Consider the following 17,794-nt stretch of genomic DNA (forward strand, 5'->3'; position numbering starts at 1 on the left):
TTATTGGCTAGAGTGTTGATTGAAACTGGTGAGCTGAAATCACTAATGGAGGCAAACAAATGTTTAAGGCAGCCATGGTAATGGTGCCTCTTGAAGTACATGAGTGTCCAGTTACAGTGAGAATTTTGTGGCTTTTTTGTCCAAAATTCAGAACCTCAGCAATTAAGTGATTAGGAAATGTAAGAGCTTTAACTGACATTTCAGAAAACAATGGATAACATGATTGTCAGAGAAGAAATACTTTCCAAGCTTGTATCCTTTGAAGAACGAGTACATATCTGGTGATGATCTACTTGGTGCATTTTCCATAAATTCCCTGGTGCCTTTGACAGGAGTGCTTGCTAGGACTCATCAAGAAGAAAGGTCCTTTGTCTTCCAGGAATTAGTAAATGATTTGCAAGTAGTTTATATATAGGAAAAAAACCAAGGCATAAATAATTGGTTTACAAAGTAGAAAGAAGTTGCCAGTGAAGTTCCTGATATGTCTTTTGTTTTGGATATACCTAAGGAATCTGGAAAAGGGGCTGAAAACTAGTATGAGAGATTGTATAAGATTATTGGGTACAGGAATCTCATCCATTTAAGAAAGATCTATTCATCAAAATCACTTATTAAATTTGATAGAGAAAAGTGCAAAGAGAAAATGCAGCTGTGTCCTTACTCAGGGATGGGCTTTAAACTAGCTGCTGTTTCTCAGGAAGGTGCTTGAGGATCATTATGGGTAGATTCTTTGAATGAGTCACTTCAGCACTTGAATCTGGTCAAGGACCTGAGTGAGTGGTGTTGGGAGAAAAAATGAGACCGTACCAGAAGCTGAATGATTACATGACACCTTTACAAGCTGAGCTCTGTATGCTTTTTTTTAAGAGTTTCTCCTGAGATCATGTTGAAAAGTCATTCACTTGAAATGTACTTGATATCTTGTATTTAGTATACTTGTCTTGCACCTTGAGCCATATAAGCTTGCTTCTTTCACCTGCTCTTGGGTGGTTGATGGAGGATGCAAATGTGAGACTTCAGTCCTTTATTTTTAACCAATTTATGTCTTTTTTAATATTAATTTTTAAAATATTTTGATTGAAGTTGTATTATTCTTTGAATTTATTGCAGTGTGATACAATGTATTTCCTTCAGTAGCCTCTGAGAGCAAGAATAATGTGTGATTATCTAGGCCAGAAACATTTTAAACCTTCAAAGAAATACCAGTGTCTCTGTTACTGCATAACTGGCCTGAGTATTTCTGGAGTTGATATGCAACCATGGAAAGAGATTGAGACTGTGAAGACCTAGATGCTTTCAGTCTGATCTCTGATGAGAGGTTGGATGTGATAAATTTGTACCATTAGGATATATGCTGCAGGTCTTATATCTGTTTTAGCTTGAGAGGTATATTATAGCAGCAGCAGTAACTCAGAAGCAGAATTGTCCAGCAAGCTCCATGCAGTTGATTGCTCTTACCCACCTGGAGTTCTAGATCAAAGCAATGGATTGAGGGTTTGTAGCTGGACAAGTTAACTCATATTTATTGTAGTTTCTCCATTTCAGCTAGGAAAAACTAAAAAGATTGAAACTGATGCAAATATTCTCAAGGATGTAAAACTTTAGGCAAAAATGTGGAATTAAAATAATTTCAGGCATTGTCTAATACTCTCATCATTTCACAGGTGGGTAAAATTTGAAAAATATCCAAATCCCATGTCATCAATGGCTTAGGCAGTGGGTAGATGTTCTTGTTTTAGAATAGATTGCCAAGCTAACTTGACTGACTTTTTGTTTTAGCTCCTATATTTTTGTGTGGTGAATTAGGGTCTATGTAGAGGCTGCTGTGTTGGCAGAGCAGTGAGGTTGATGATCTCTGTTACGGATGTGTGACAGTCCAGATGGGGATTGTAATCTCTTCCGCTGGTGGGAACCAGAAGACTACATCTGTCTGGGCTTCAGATGGAAGTGCTGGGTTCCTGTGTTGACAGGCATTGCATCTGTTAAATGAAAGGTGTGACTTATAGGTTTATGGTACAATTACACGTAAAACCTCATGAAGACGTGGTTCTGTTAGTCTGTCAACTAATTAAGTTTGTCCATATACAGCTTGTAGATTGAAGAATTAGGTGCATGACATGAAAGAACTCCTCATTCTTACTCCGGTTTTTATCCATAGACCATGTGAAAATAACTATGCAAGTAATAACAAAACCTAATTTTAATTTACTGTAGAAGTTTAAATATTTCAGTTAGTGACTGTACATTTTTATTTCCATTGTACTTTTTAATGTAAAATGTGTTACTGTTGTTTCCGAAATCTTGTCAAATCAAACATGCAAGCATTTGTAAAAGGATTTTAAACCATGCCAAAAGAACAAATTACTGTTTCTTTCCCACAGAAAAGGAATTTGTTCTGTTACTTAACAGGTGTGTCTGGTAAGATGTGTTCATACTTATTAAGATGCTTAAAATGACTTCTCTGAAACTTCATCCAGTAATTACTTTCCGAGAGGATCCTAATAATGAACTTTAGCTCCTGCAGCATTTGGCATTGTCATCCTGAGAAATTATCCTTTTGCAGCCGTGGGAATGAGCAGTGTGTGTAATTGCCATTACATCACTTGCTGCTGATACACTGGCTCTCTTTTCACTTAGGAACATAAGCTGGCATTGCTCTCTGCTAATGTTATTTTTGCAGAAGTATGAAATGAGGCTGCTCATGCCTTTGACGGCAAGAATGAAAGTGAGCTAATCAGATGGTGCTGATTTATCATCTTTGTTCTCTTTTCTGTGTTTTCAACATGAAATTTTGTCTAAGAAAATGTCCTCTTCTACTGTGTATGTGTTTGCAGTTGTGTTTGTATATTTTTTGCTGTGTTTTTAGAAAGGTAGACTCCATTGTAATGCTTTGTTTTCCCACTGATAGTGCTCGTCAGCTGAGCAGCATTGGTAAAATTGAAGTATGTTTATTACCACGCTACCAAATGTCACAACTCTGACTCGTTTCCCTGTGTTCAGCCTGAGTCAGTTTGAACATGCAGGTCTCCTGAACAGACCAAACGTGGTGACATTGTGTCTGACATGCAGTTTGGCTTTCTTCCTTTAATAGTGACCAATTTATGGAAAGATTTTCTTAGATATTGCCATTTCTGTAACTCATTTTCTTTGAAGGAATTTTGATGGTTATAATTGTGTGGACTCTAAAAGAAATCCAGATCTAGCTTTCCCAGCTTAATAGGATTGGGAATTCACTGTTCCTTCCACTTTTAATGTACAGACTGATTTCTTGTCTTACTGTAAATGTGTATTTTCCTGTTTTTAGCATCAGTGGATTGTCTGTTTGGAGTATGGCATGTATGATAATTATTTGATTTGATTTCTTTTTCACATGATTGCATTGCTATGTTCCACAAGGCAGATCTTCCTGAAAATCCTACTTGCATTTGGACAAGTAGCAAAGAGATGAATGGCTATAAGGTCTTTTAGAAGATTCTTCTGTTATTAGTATCTGCAACTTTTCAAAAATGTCTTGGAAGACACTGATTTTCTGAAAGAAATGTAGCCATTTAAATGAAGTGAATGCATTAATCAAGTGTTTCAGGTGTTTAATATTTATTAAGCTCTTTGGGGATTCCTCTGAGAATTATCCAACTGTAAAAATACAATGTGTTTATTAGTAAATACAGATTATTGTTAGAAGACAAAATTAATAAATAATTAATTTTATAATATAGATAAAATATCACATGGTGCATGAATATTCCATTTGCATGTAATATGTGTATTGATGACTTTTTCAGGAAGATACTTGGAAAATTCTACTTTTGGTCTCCTGGCTTTGGTGCAGCTTTACCTGCTTCTTACATGGCTATTCTCATTGAAAGGAAAAGCAGGTAGGATTTGTGTTCATGAATTTTCAGCTTAATATAATAATGTTTCTTCTTTTGATTGTTTGATGATTGACATTTGACAATTCACTGGGCTTATTTCAGACTGCTGGAAATACAGTTTATCTGAAATAGTGTCTTTTGCAGCCTTCAGTTTAAATCTAGAAAGCTACAGTGAAAAAGCACTTTACAAACATTCAGTTTCATGTTTGTGATTTGTCTTGTTTAGTGTGCAGCTGTGTTGCTCAGGATTGCCTGATTAAGCCTGGTTGCTTAGGGATTCCTAATGAAACTATGATTTTGTTAATGTTTTTTTTTTTAATAAATAATTTGAGCAATGTTTACAGTTAGTCGCAGAGAAGGAGAATGTCAGTGACTTAACAATGTGACAGTTAAGATGGAGGAATTATAGGATGTTGTGGAGAAAACTATGGGTGAGTTGAAATAATTCAGATGGGATGAAATGTACAGAAGGCAAAGCCTTTCACTTAAGGAGAGGTGCTGAAGTTCATCTATCAGAGGCAAGTTCATTATGAAAGCATTAAGAGGGAGAAGAGGCCTCTAAGTAATCCAGGAATAGCCCAAAGCTGCCATATGTAGTGTGCCCAGGGAGATGGCAGGTGAAATCCTGGCTTGTAAGATTTTGTTGTTTGAAATTCAGCTTATGTTGGTAACTTGTATAAATAGTGTCAGTTACAATACTTTCTCAATTTACATGAAGTGGCATGCTTTAGGCATCTAGTTAGTAAGTGTAATTTAAAGAAGAGAAGGTAAGAGAAGGGTAAAGAAAAGAATTGCTCTTTTTAAAAAGATCATTGAGGAGGTACTAGAGGTGGTGTGAATGCACTTTTGATTACTGTGAATATCTGAAACTTCCTTAATCAGTCATTTAAAAATAATGGCAAATATGTATCATTGTGTTGTTGACTCACTGTCAGGCCCCATTCCTGAGCTTCAGCTGTGGAGTAAGCAAATCCCATGCCAAGTTTTATGTATGTCAGAATTCTATCCTTTTAAAAGAATGTGTTAGCTATTGTTTTTGAAGATTTAGGATGTGTAAGAGCTTCTGGAAATACGGGACTACTTTTAAATCACTTTCTTTGATGTAACTATACAGAAAATAATTGTAATCAAGTTACCAAAAAATGTAATTATCTTTGTGTCCTCTCTAGATGACTGATTTTCTTACTGTAATGACTTTCTAAGAGATTGGATACATTTTAGTAGAACTTTAGTTACTTAGACTCTAGCACTGCTTTTGGCATCAGTGTTATTTGGTATGACAACAAATTAATTTTCTCACCTGGATCAGTGATAACACTGGCTTAAATTTTTCTAAGTCCTTGTTTCAATGTGAGGCTTTTCTGTGCTCGACTTCTAGTATTTCTAGAGAACTTCCTTCTTTCTAGAGCAAGAAATCAGGCTGCTTGTTGATCTGTGACCTCCTTGTCTCTTTCAGAATATTTGTGAGTGGAGAGTTGAAACTGCTTATAAGGCCCAAACCTGTACAAGGTTTTTGTATAACAGCAAAACAATGAGAAAGTTGCAAAGCTATTCTCAGTGGAGAGTAACAAAAAAAATTGTATTTAAAATTTATATTGTATGGGTTTTTCTAGACTTGTTTGGGGCAATTTATGAGAGCTCTGACGTGTTAACAGAGTCTATTTATCATCTAAAATTTGAAAGAAATGGAAGTTGAAATAGAGATGTGTGTAAATGACACAAGTAGATGGATACAGCATGTATGCAATGAATGATGCTGGAATACTTAAATTCCTGTAGGGTTATTCCCCTTTCTGTCAGAATCCATTATACTTGACCTAAGGTATGTTGCCTAAAAATTCACATTATGTTGGATCAGTTAAAGGAAAGAAGGAATTGTTGGTATTACAGTATGAAAATGTGGGGTCATTGTTCTTAATGAAAAAAATGTCACTAAAGGATGTCAAAATGTATTTGAAAGTTTAAGGGTTTTTTTAAACAAAGTTGTTTGGTATGTTCTCAGATGGCAATTATGTATAGTGTGCAAAATGCTGCTGCTGACAGTGAAATACGACTTTGTGATTTAACATCTGTTTGCCTGTTAACTTCTGTTACAGGCAAAATCAAATTTTAATAGACTCACAGTCCCTTAGGAAACTGACGTTTCACATGGAGACACAGGGTCATTTTCAGTTATCTGCTGAGCAGCTTAGAACAAATTGTAGTGAAAAATCAGGGAAGTGAGAAAAACTCCTGATTTGAGTTTATAAACTTATCTCTAGTTCTTCAAATTGTTACTAGCAGCTGGCAGCAACATTGAACTTAATCACTTAATCTCTTCCCAAGTGGATACCCTATTTTAAGTACCTCATTGGCATTTGCTTGCACAGTGTCCCTGTCAGTCCTGAACTTGGGAACAGCAGGCTTATAAATCAGATTTTTTTCCAAGTGTTCCTGTTCATGTATGCCAGCCTTGCAGTGTGAAATGCATATGGAAGAATGAGAAAAAGAGATTAATACCTTGCTAAACAAACCACTGTGCACCACTATAATGGTGCATTATAATCCTGAGGAGGAATGTGTTTTCTAATGTGTTGCAGAGTTAGTTTGATTGTAGTTTTTATCTGTGTAATATGTAATTGCAGATTTGCAGGACACTGGCAATGAGGAGGAGAGGTGACATTGCATAGAAACTTCAGACTCAGGAAATGCTCTGCACTACATTATGCTCCTACAGGTCTATAAAGATATAAATGGCACATTAATATGTCCATGTGTGTTCTATTTGGTGACCATAAAATATGGTTGTCCTGTCTATGAAAACCAGTTTATCAGGAACTGTGGAAAGGGCCAAGGAATAAAAACACTCCTTAACTTTTTTGTATATGTATTCATAAATGTTCTGTGACATTATTGCAAGAGAACCAGTCACATTATTATGATTAAGTAATGTTTCAATAAAAGTTATTTCTTAGACAAGAACTGGATGTGGATACATAAACATGGAGATTATGAATCTGCACATTGCAAACACATATTCTTTGCCTTTTGTCCCTTACTCCAGTAGGAGCAACTAAAAATTTTCCCTTTTCCTCTCAAACTTTGTGGATTGCCTGTTATGGTTAGGAGGAAACATTTTTAATAGCTCTAATTTGTTTTAATTTTCAATATTTTAATCATTCTTTATGTTTATATTATCTTTATAGCTGTGCCTGTATAATAATAAATAAGCAAGCTTCTAATAGGTGCAGGTGCATGATTATGCTTAAAAGAATATAATATTCTTTGCAGTTTCACCTGTTTTTCATCTCCTATTGAAGAAAAATGTGCAACTGTTTTGTCATAGAATTCAGTTTTGTAGTGCTAAACATTAAAAGCTGTGTTAATGTCTTCTCAAAAATAGAGATGACTCAGTTCCATAAATTTCGTTGAACTTCCTTAGGAAATCATTGCATTCTTTTTATTAACCTTTGCATGGAGTTGTTTAACCATACAATCCTTGTTGGCTCCCACAGGTGCTGTTTTCAACTGGTGATAAGAAGCAATTTTATTTATAATTTTGAATAAAATGATATTTTGCTTCTTTTGGCTTCTGCTTGTAATTCCAAGTTACAGTCTCCAGTCATTTGTTTCAACTTCTATTAAATGTTCACCAAGAATTGAATGTATATTAAGGAGGCTTGGATATAGTAATGTGTCTTGGACCAAAAGACATTGCACTGCCTTGTTCTGGAAGTTCTGAAACTGTTAGAAAGCAAGGAAGTAGCTGAATATACTTGTTAAATTATTGTGAACCAAGCTGTTGAAATGTGATTTGAGACTTGGCTGAAGTCAGCCTGTTACTGGAAGTCTGATTAGATCAGTTTTACCTTACTGACTTCTAAGACAAGGAAGTCCCATAGCTTGGTGGAGAGCCTGTATTTAAGACCTCTGTGAATACTTTCTAGGAAAAAAAATGTGTTCTCTTAAGTGTTTTTTAAATGCGCTGGTATTTCAAAACCATTTAAGTTGTCCTTTGCTAGTTGCTGAATGGCAGACTTCATTTTATTGGACTCTTGCTCAAGAAATCATGTATTAATGAATTTCAAGGACTATAAAGCTTTAAGAGGAGACACAATTCCAGTTTTAATTAAATTAATTATCTTGCTGCCTGTCTGTTTCATTGTTTGGTGTTTTTTTCCCCCTTCCTTTTGTAACTAATTAAGCCAGAGAAAGTTTACCTACAGCCACCTAAAATTTCTGTGGCATTTGAGCAGGGACTCTTGAGGGGTTGCCCCTGCTCCCCCCTTAGGCTGCATTAATGTTTACATACTGGCTGTTAACATTACAGCGGCGCCTGTCTCGGCGCTGCAGTTACAACTCTGTCACTGATGGTATTATAAAACTTGAGATTTAAGGCTTTTATAATTTGGTTGTAAAATCTTGCTCTGGGCAAGTATTCGTAATATGTTTTTAGTTGAAAACTTTGGGTGTTTTTCATAAAAAAAAATCAGTGTACTGGACTCTTAGAAAAATATTTAAAGCATGTGCATTTAAAAAGTAAAGCAGTGCAACAGTGTGGGTTATAGAGGACATCTATATATACACACATGTATTTGGTGTTCTTGGAAACAAAAGTATACATTGCTTGGAAAAGTGACAGAAAGATTTGGGTAAGAACAATGTGGAATTTTTACACTGTACATTTGTTCTGATGAAACACTCAGGGCTGTTAGGATTATTTGCTTGCCATGAATGCCATTAGTCTAAACATATTATAAAGGAGGAATATGGCAGCACATTAATGGCAAAAAGTATACACTGTAAAGAAATATATGAATTTTGTAATTTTGTAACATTCATATACAAATTCGTTGTTATGTATTTCTTTACAGTAGTATAATATATTTAGACATGAGGTGACAATCTCCCTTCTCAAAAATATTTTGTAGTTATTCAATTTTTTAGTGATGTATTTTGGGGAAACAGATAAATCATCATTTTGGTGGAGTGAGTAATCAAAACAATTGAACACTTCTAACAGAGCAAGTGTTTTTGCAAGCTTTAGTCATACTTGCTACAGGTAAGAAATAGAGAAAGCAAGCTATGTTGAGGGGTGATTTTTTAAATACTTTTACATTGTAGTGAAAAACTCTGGAGTTTGGATCCCTGACATGAATATTTTCTGGTGTATTCTGGTAAGAAGGGCTAGCAGGGAAACAATTTTTTTGGAATTGTAGTCCTCTAGAGTGATTATTGCTGTGGAATATGGAGCCAGGCCATAGAAGTTACTGGGAAAGCTTTCTGTTCTCAACCAAAATACATTATATTCCATTGTACTTCAGCAATTGCCTTGTTTGAGAGCCAGTGTTTGAGGATTTATGTTTTTGAAGTAACAGTGCATAAGCATATGAACATGTTTTGCTGCATGCTTTGAGGGCTGCTACTGTGCTGTAGTTAGAGAACCATCTCATAAAATGTTTTGGATTGGAAAGATCCTAAAAGCTCATCTAGTTCCAACACCCCTGCCAAGGACAGGGACGCCTTCCACAAAACCAGATTGGCTTAACTGTTACCAGAAGAAGGGAAAATGATTGTTCAAGGTTGGGAGTGCAGGAGTCAATCTGGAAGATGGTGTAATGATGGCAATGTTGTGAATGGCAGGTAGCTCAGGATAGGCAGCTCTTGGGAGTGTTTTTCATGGAAAAATCTGAAATAGGCTACTATTTTACACTAGAAGAATTGATGCTCTCTCTAAGCTATATCGTTGGCAATAATAACTTTGTTGATATATTCAGAGAGTTTTCTTACTGTTATTACATCATGTGTTAACCCTAGAAACAGTTTCTGGAGTTTTTTTAACTGTTCAGTTAATTCAGTATTAATAAAGTCAGTTTTTAAGAACTGTCTTTTCTAAGCACAGGAGCAGGCAATTCCAGTGTGTTGTAAGTCAAGCAAGTGGACCAGAAGACCAGTTTGGCTGAACAGTAAGCTCCTCATGGAGCTCAAGAAGAAAAGGAAACTCAAAAGGAAAAAGCATCACAGGAAGAGTACACAGCTGTGGTTTGCATATGCAGGGAGAAGATTTAAAAGGCCACAAACTCAATTAGAGTTGAAACTGGTCAGTGCTGTATCTCACAACAGGGAAGGGCTTTTTGAAGTACCTTAATAGCAAGGAAAAGTCTAAAGAAAACACATGATACTTGTTGAAGGTGGTCACCTGACTAATATAGATGTAGAAAGAGCAGAGACTGTTTTTGCTTCCATCTTTAATAACATGGATGGACCTTGGGCTGCTTGGTTCTTGGATTTGGAGGACCAAAACTGACATGTGTCAGTACAATTCATTTGCAGACACTGGAATTGTAAGGACACAGTTGTGTCAGCTGGATATTCACAAGTCCATGGGGCCTGATGGGATTCACACTAGCTGTTGCAACAGGACCCTTGTCAATGTTACTCTGTGTACAGGAATGGTCTGAGGGAAGACCCAATAAGCTATCGACCTGTTGGTCTATAACCTCAGTTCCTGGAAGCATTCTGAAGATTATTCTGGGTGATAATGAAAGGCATTTAAAAGAACATGCTTACCAGGCACAATTAACATAAGTTCACAAAGTCCTGTTTAACTTATTTGATGTCCTTCTGTGACCAGGTCATCCACCTAATGTGGATGAGGGAAAGGCTGTCATTTAAATTGTAACCATATTGTGAGGCTGTCCTGTGTGAAGGAGAAGGATGTCCTCTATGGGTCATAGAAAGATGCTGTCTTACTGGCAGGGTATAAACTGTCTGTTCCATTTGTGCAAGTAGCTGCAGAGTAAAATTTGCTTCATTTGTATGAACTGTGGCAACCACTTGGTTTACTGTGTGAGAAAGATCTTCTCTCGCATATGGTGTTCTTAATTATTCCTGTAGTAAGTCTATCCTTCATTCCTGCCTTTTGCTCCTTGTGATTCTGTGTGTGCACTTAAGATACAGGTATAACCCTTGTACTTCTGGATAAAAGAAGTGGTTGCACTCATCACTTGGACTTTCCTGGCTATCTGAAATGTGTGTTTCTATTTCATACCAGTCATTTCTTTCCCATCAGTTATATAATTCACCATTCTGTGTCTTGTTACTGTCTAGATAACTGTCTTAAACTAGATTTCGTCCATCTGAGATGGCAAAAGTTTGGCAAGGCAAATTCTGTACTTGTGGACAAAGCAAGGTTTATTGGGAATCAGTAACTACAGTTCCATACATGTGTAGTCAGTCAGTCCAGGGTATAAACTATTCAGGATTCTGAAAAACTCAACTGTTTCAGCATAAGTATTCAACAACCAAGTTTAACATTCAGGCTGCAGCATTTGAATGCTGGAAAAATTTGGTTCAGCTTTCTGGTGTGGTAACTGAACTCTTGCACAAGATGAAGAGCAGGAGAGCAGCTACAGCTTTATAGTAGACGATCCATTTTCTAGGATAACACAGGCTGACAGGGAAGAATGCTGGAAGATCCCATGTGAAATAAATGCCTGTGATTCTGGAGATTCTGCAGAATGTGTTGCAGCATCTGGATGAGTTTGTAGAGACTGGGTTTATTTTCTCTCTGTGTTGTTAGAGTCAGGGCGGAGATGGATCATGCAGGACTGTTTGGTTGCAATTGCTCAGTGGTCTCCAGGTTTCTGAGTTTCAGAAGGATTTACCAGCTTAGGCTTAGCACCAGCCATGTGGCTGCTTCATGAATGTGAGGACATCTTGGGCAGCACCCATTAAACTCTGGTCTACTCTATCAGTGCACATGGGGCCATGGGTGAACAAAGGGCAGTGCTAAGGTCAAGCAGCAAGCTCTGATAGATCCCAGGTGACAGCAGATACCTTCCTCTCTTCCTGTGTGGCTCCAAGAGTAGCTGAGATTTCTTTATAGTTAAAGTTTAGTTTATAAAAATTATTTCAAGATCCACTTTTGGCAAGTTAGTTTCTGAAATATTCAGTTTGTAGATTGAAAACTTAAGTAAAAATGATGTAGTCATCTGCATAGTAATATAATTTTGTATTCTGTTTTTCATTATTAACCATAAAAAAACCCACCAAAATTTGTAAAACTTACAGTCCTGTTGGAATGCTGACAGATAAAATGTTAAAATTCTGACTACTGCTGAACATTGGGCTATTCTGTGAGTCTGACTTGGATTCAAATGGCACAAACAGTGGATTAATTACTCTGTCCTGTCTGCTCAGCACTAGCATCCAGGACACACTCATTTGGACTTCCTTGGCTTAAGCAAACACTTAATACATCTTCTGTGTCTGAATGCTTGTGTGTAACATGTAGCTCCCAGAGGGGGAATAATAAATACTCTGCTAGTATAGAATAAACTTCAGATGCTGCTTAGGTGAGCTGGCTTGAGTGCTGACATTTACCTGGCAAGATAACATCTCTGCCTAGCATGCCTCTAATGCAATGGCTGGAAATCTTGAAGAGAACTTTTCAGTGCTGTGTTCCTCAGGTCAGCTTGTAGAATATTGCTTTTAGATATTGTAGATGAGAGCAGCTTAAGTATTTGTTTCCATGCAAGGCACACCTATAAACCCTCTGTAAAAGAAGTGACTTTTCTGGAGCCTCATTGTTCCAAAGGATCCAAGATCGTTGTTAGCTCCTGCAGCAGGAAGAGTGTGAAGGTAGAGACTTAGAATGGTAATGATTTGCTATATTTAATCACCTAAAGCTTTTCTGTGGCAAAGATTATAGCAGTATTCTCAGGTCAAACATCTTGCTTCGTCTTCCTGCCCTTTCCCGTCCACATCTGGGGACAGAAAATGGCATGTTTTTATCTCCTTTGGTGAGGAAATAAAACGCTGTGTGTTACAGTGTTTCTTGTATTCTGATGACCTCCACTCTAGATTGAATCTTTTTTGATAAAAAAAGACAGTCTGTCTAAGACTCCTAAAGACAGTCTGTCTAAGAATCAGGGACAGTGTCCATGGTATTAAAGACAAGCAGTGAACAGGTCTTATGAATTTGGGCCAGTACCTGTTATCAGAATGCAGACTGCTCCAGCCTTAGTGAAAGACTGAAACAACATGGGCTGTCTGGTAGTACAGCATAATTTGGTCTACGTGGAGGAATTTATATGGGCTCTATCTTCAGTGATGTTTTTCCTCTTAAGCTCTTCAGTGTCTGTTACTCATTCCTTGTGAGCAACGGACTGAGGAACTAGCAAAAGTGTTCTAATATCAACTGTTGGCAATTGGGATGTTTGAGCTTCATGCCAGAAAATAATAGGTTCAAACTGGACTTGGCAATAGCTTATTTCTGTCTTTGGTAGGTGAAATTTCTCATTAATGTCTGCCTGTAGTATCTGGCACAGTTCATCATCCAGTACTGATGTCCTGCCAGAAATTGGCTTCTCAGTCAATAGTGATGTGTTGAAATGACACTCAGTCAAACTTTTAGTGTGGTTTGCCTGCCTTCCTAGAGAATGTTCACATTGATTTCTGACACTGCTGTTCCTTGGTACCCCTTGTGGGACCCCCATTACGGATGTAGGCACACTCTTAATAGCATTCATCTGTCTTCTGGGTGATTAAATTAATAGTTCCTAACTGGATTTAAAGCCTGTTTTTAAAATGACTTAATAGGCTGTCATTAGAGAGTCTAAAGGGGAGGAAAAAAAGCAAATGTCACTGTATGTTGACAAGTCCGTCTCCATACACTACTTCCCTTGGAAGTACTAGTCTGCTGTTGCTGGATACAAGGGCATTTAGAAGTTAGTCACACCATATGAAAAGCTGCAACAGTTCCTTGTTTGAACTAGACTGATTTGTCAAATTAGCTTTTTTTTTTTTTTTTTTTTTTTTACAAATTGCTCCAGATGTTTTGTAAACAGTGTAATACAATCACAAATGTATGTGATTGGATTATATACATTCAAAACATTATGAATCTAAAGAGAAAATTAGTCCTAAACTTGGAAATACTACAATAGCTATTAGTGTGACAGACTAGAAAAACACTATCAGGCTGCTTAAGTCTTTTGAAATTGATGAAGTAAGTGATGATATGAGTAGTTTATCAAAAAACTTGTGTTGTGGAATGGACTGTCTCAAACTGGGCACAGAATATGAATTGGAAAGGGAAGGCCAGCCATTCTTTGGTAGCCTCTGGAGGTGCTTCTTGCTGAGCTGCTGTGAGCTGGGTTTGGGATATGCAGGTAGGGTGTGGTTGAAGGGCTCTTATCTTGAGAAGGGCTAGAGGATAGAGGTTGAGAAGAATAGGTCAAATACTGGATAAATTTCAGCTGGTATTGAGACAGCCCCAAGCTGTCAACTGAAGGAGTGACCTTATATGATAAATCTTTGCTCCTTCCTGCCTTCTCACTCCCAAAATACACTCAGTATATGTCCAAGGCCAGTGAATACTGGACATATTTGCAACTCTGATTTTTTTCCATGCCCCGTCCTGCTCTTCCAAATTTTTATTAACCATTCTGTCCATAGTGTCCTATTTTGCTTTGGAGTAGTAGTGATTGCCAACAGAATACATTAAACAGTGACCTGCTGCTGCTGAGAGTCTCCAATTTAGTTTTGTTCAAAAGTATTTGCTTTTGTGCCCTATACTCATACCTTCCAGACAGAGTGGCCAAGCAGCCCATGCCCAGAAAGAACTGACTGTTTTCTTTGAGATTGTCTGAGCTGATTAAAACCAACTCAGTATTACTATGAACAGTCCAAAGAAATTGTTATTTGGGGCCTTACTTAACACTAGATAGACCTTCTGTACCAAGAATGTGAATAATTTAAAAAATCCAAAAATCCTTCATTTCTTTTCCTGAGGCTTGATTAATTTGTTTTTCTTCCATTATCTCCCAGTCAGTCATTCTGTAATACTAATAAGGTTTTTGGAATCTTTTTATCTCTTCACAGAATCTTGTGAGGTTAAATCACACTTTAATTAAGAGGTTTTTTGCCCTCTGTAGGTCAGCATTTGTTTTTGCTCTGTAGATAACCATAGGAAAACTGGGAGAGAAGGAAGAAGGGAGGGTATGGTGAAAGAAAATCTGTATAAAATAGGGCATATAGGAGTTCAGGAAAGTTGAACTATAGATGTTATCTTATGTTGCACTATCTGGAAACTCTGTAAGAGTTATTGGTACTAATTTAACTGGAATGTATTGCTGTAGATATATTTTATTTTTGGCTTCTCTCCCTTTCCAGTTTTCTCATACCCTTTCTTTGGCATGTGTTCAAATCATAGAACATGCTGAGTTTATTTTATTTCCTTTTAAGAACAACAAATGCTGAGTATTTGCATAAAACCATTTTGCTTAACATGTAGAGTGCTCCAAGAAGAATTACTGATTTGCAATTTTTAGCAATTTCAATTTTTCCAGCTTGCAAGTGTCCATTTCCTACTTCAAACAACTCAAAATATTGAAATAGGAAATTCTTTTAAAAAACAGTGGGTCATGAGTCCTTAAATGGTATATTTTTGAGATGACATTCTGAACATTATTTTTGTGCTAAAAACTTGCTTGCAGCTCCTTACTAAGCTAAAAAGTTACTATCTTCTTTTTTGTAAACTCACTGCTTAGGTCTGTTTTCATAATTTTCAGCATTATTTTGAAAGCTTGTCTGTTCCTGCTGATTTTAAGTGAACTTTTGCACCAGGACTTTGCTGCTGACCTCCAGCTGTCAGTAGGAAATTGGTGGGTGTGAGAGATTAACGATACCCTAAACATAATCTGTAGTGCTTGTGTTATTACAGGGATGCAATCACAACTCCACATCTATGCTGGGTTGGCTTGTGGTGTCAAGCTGCTTTAAAGCAGAGAAAACCCTGCCTCTTACCTCTTTATTTTAACTTTTCATTTCAGGGAAACCTGTGATTTGTGTGTTTGATTTAATTCTGCAGGTTATGAAGTGGTGTTTTACAGTAGGGGGGGAAGGGATTGAAGCTGATGGGAGGAATTCTTCCTGTTTTTGTAGACTGTGAGTCCTGTCTGGGGAGCCATTACAATCTATTATGTTAGCTTCTTAGTTTATGTTCAGAAATTAAAGCTAGAGTTAAATCCTTTTGAATCTTTGTTTTGTTTTTCCTTTTTTTCTTTTAAATTCAAAGAGCATAAATGTTCTCAAGTTTTGCTATTTACTAAAAAATATATATGTAATTATATGTATTTATATCTGCAATTTACATAGAGATGAAAATATTTATTACTAAAAATTACTGTTTTGCTGTTACAAGTCAGTATAGCAAAGGTTTTTTGCTCTTTGCCTTTTTTTATAACATTCTACCCCATATTTGCCTTTGAATCCAGAGAAGAATCCAGATTCTTATAAAAGTAGTTTTATTTGTTACACTCTTTGTTTCTTAGACTTATAAAGAATCAAAACAAATTAGTTAAAATATGGTGATAAGTATCAGAATGCTCAGCAGATTCAATGAACAGTGACATTCATATAAAATTCAGACTTGATTTTGTAGGAAGCTAATATAATGAATTTATGGGAAAAAAGGTTAAAAGAGTTATGTGTAGTTCAGATTTTGTTGTATAGGTCACAAGGAAAGGTGAGTTTGACTCTACTACCTTCTGCTTGGGTCAAGTCCTGTTGGTTTGACAATACTAAGAATTTTTGGAAATATCAGGAATTTGAAGTTTTGGACTGGGCATGAGGTTAGAAAGCTTTATAGCAAAGCTAGAACTGCTCTTGTCTTAGCAATGAGTTGGATGTTTTTATTTTGTAGCTGTTTGCCCTACTTGCTGTTTAAATTTATTATATATGTGGAGAAGCATAACCCATCAATTAGATGTTTAATCAGAGAACCTGTTCTCTTAATTGCATGCATTAAATTTTTTACATGCTGCTGTATCCATCTTCAGGCTCCTTGTGTCCCTCTGTGCTGCTGTGTGCTGGGTTATGGGAGCTCTCAGGGGCTGTACCTGCCCTGGAGGGTGAATTTAGGGGCTCCCTCTTACAGCTCACACCTAGGGCTGCTCTCTCTGAAGGAGGTGCCTGCTCTGTCAATTTATGGTAGTTCTGTACACAGTGGTATTCATCTTTCTGTAGTTATTTCCTGTTATTTCTGACTTGCTGACTAACTTCCCCTTCAGTTTTTAGTAAAACCAAAAAAAAAAAAGTGATCCCAGAAACCACAATACTGGTAAAAAAGAGCAGTTCAAGTAGGTTTAATTAATTGAAGTAAATGTTTAGATTTCAGAATGCCTGCTTGGAAAGGTTTGTGGTTAAACTGAAACAAGGCAATAGAGAAAGCAATTCTTTAAATTTCATATCACCAAAAACAGTTTTTGATGAGAAAATTCTAGGAACTGGAGGGCTGCTATTGGATACAAAAGACAATTGTAGGGCAGGGCAAAGTGTATAGAAGAAATATTCTGAAGGAAAAATGAATGTTGGGAAAGCTTAAAAATGACAGGTCCTACCTCTCTCCTGTGGTTGTTTAGAGAAAGAGAAGGTGTTTGCTTTCTGTTGGAAATTTTCTTTGAGGGCTGCTGTGGTTGTGACAATTAATTTATGGTAAAATTTCCATGAGTGTAAGGACTTTCTAAGGATTCAACCCACCTTCAGGCAAGGTTGTTTGGCATTTTTTGGGGGGTTTTTTGTGTGTGCTGATGGTGCTGTTGTGGTTTTTTTTTTTTTTTTTTTTGTAGCTTAGCAACAATTCTGTATTTAAGGGAAACCATAAATACATTGAAGGAAAACCATAAATGAGAGAACTGGCAATGAGTTTTGTAGGAAAAAGCAACCTTGGTTGTATTTAAAGATTGGTATTTTGTATGATTTACTATTATGTGAAGCAAAAGCTTATACTGCTTGTGAAAATAGTTATTTTTTGAATTTTATAGCCCATCAAGCTGAGCAAGAAAACATTCTTCAGCAAAGTGTTCCACAAACAATATGTTGGCATGCAGATTTGGACAGTTGCTGCTTCTATTGGCACAAATAGGATTTTTTACTCA

At 36.6% G+C, this 17,794-nt stretch overlaps 1 protein-coding gene across 1 annotated transcript in view; it reads left to right on the forward strand.

Annotated features, from left to right (window-relative positions):
* Window positions 1-17,794, forward strand: part of TMEM135 (transmembrane protein 135) — a 164,662-nt gene that overhangs the window by 11,982 nt on the left and 134,886 nt on the right. The window contains exon 3 of the mRNA XM_079301087.1: window positions 3,783-3,875. Coding sequence (XP_079157213.1) covers window positions 3,783-3,875 — 93 coding nt within the window. The remainder of the gene's footprint in view (window positions 1-3,782; window positions 3,876-17,794) is intronic.

Source organism: Erithacus rubecula, assembly GCF_903797595.1.
Source record: "Erithacus rubecula genome assembly, chromosome: 1".
Taxonomy (NCBI): Eukaryota; Metazoa; Chordata; class Aves; order Passeriformes; family Muscicapidae; genus Erithacus; species Erithacus rubecula.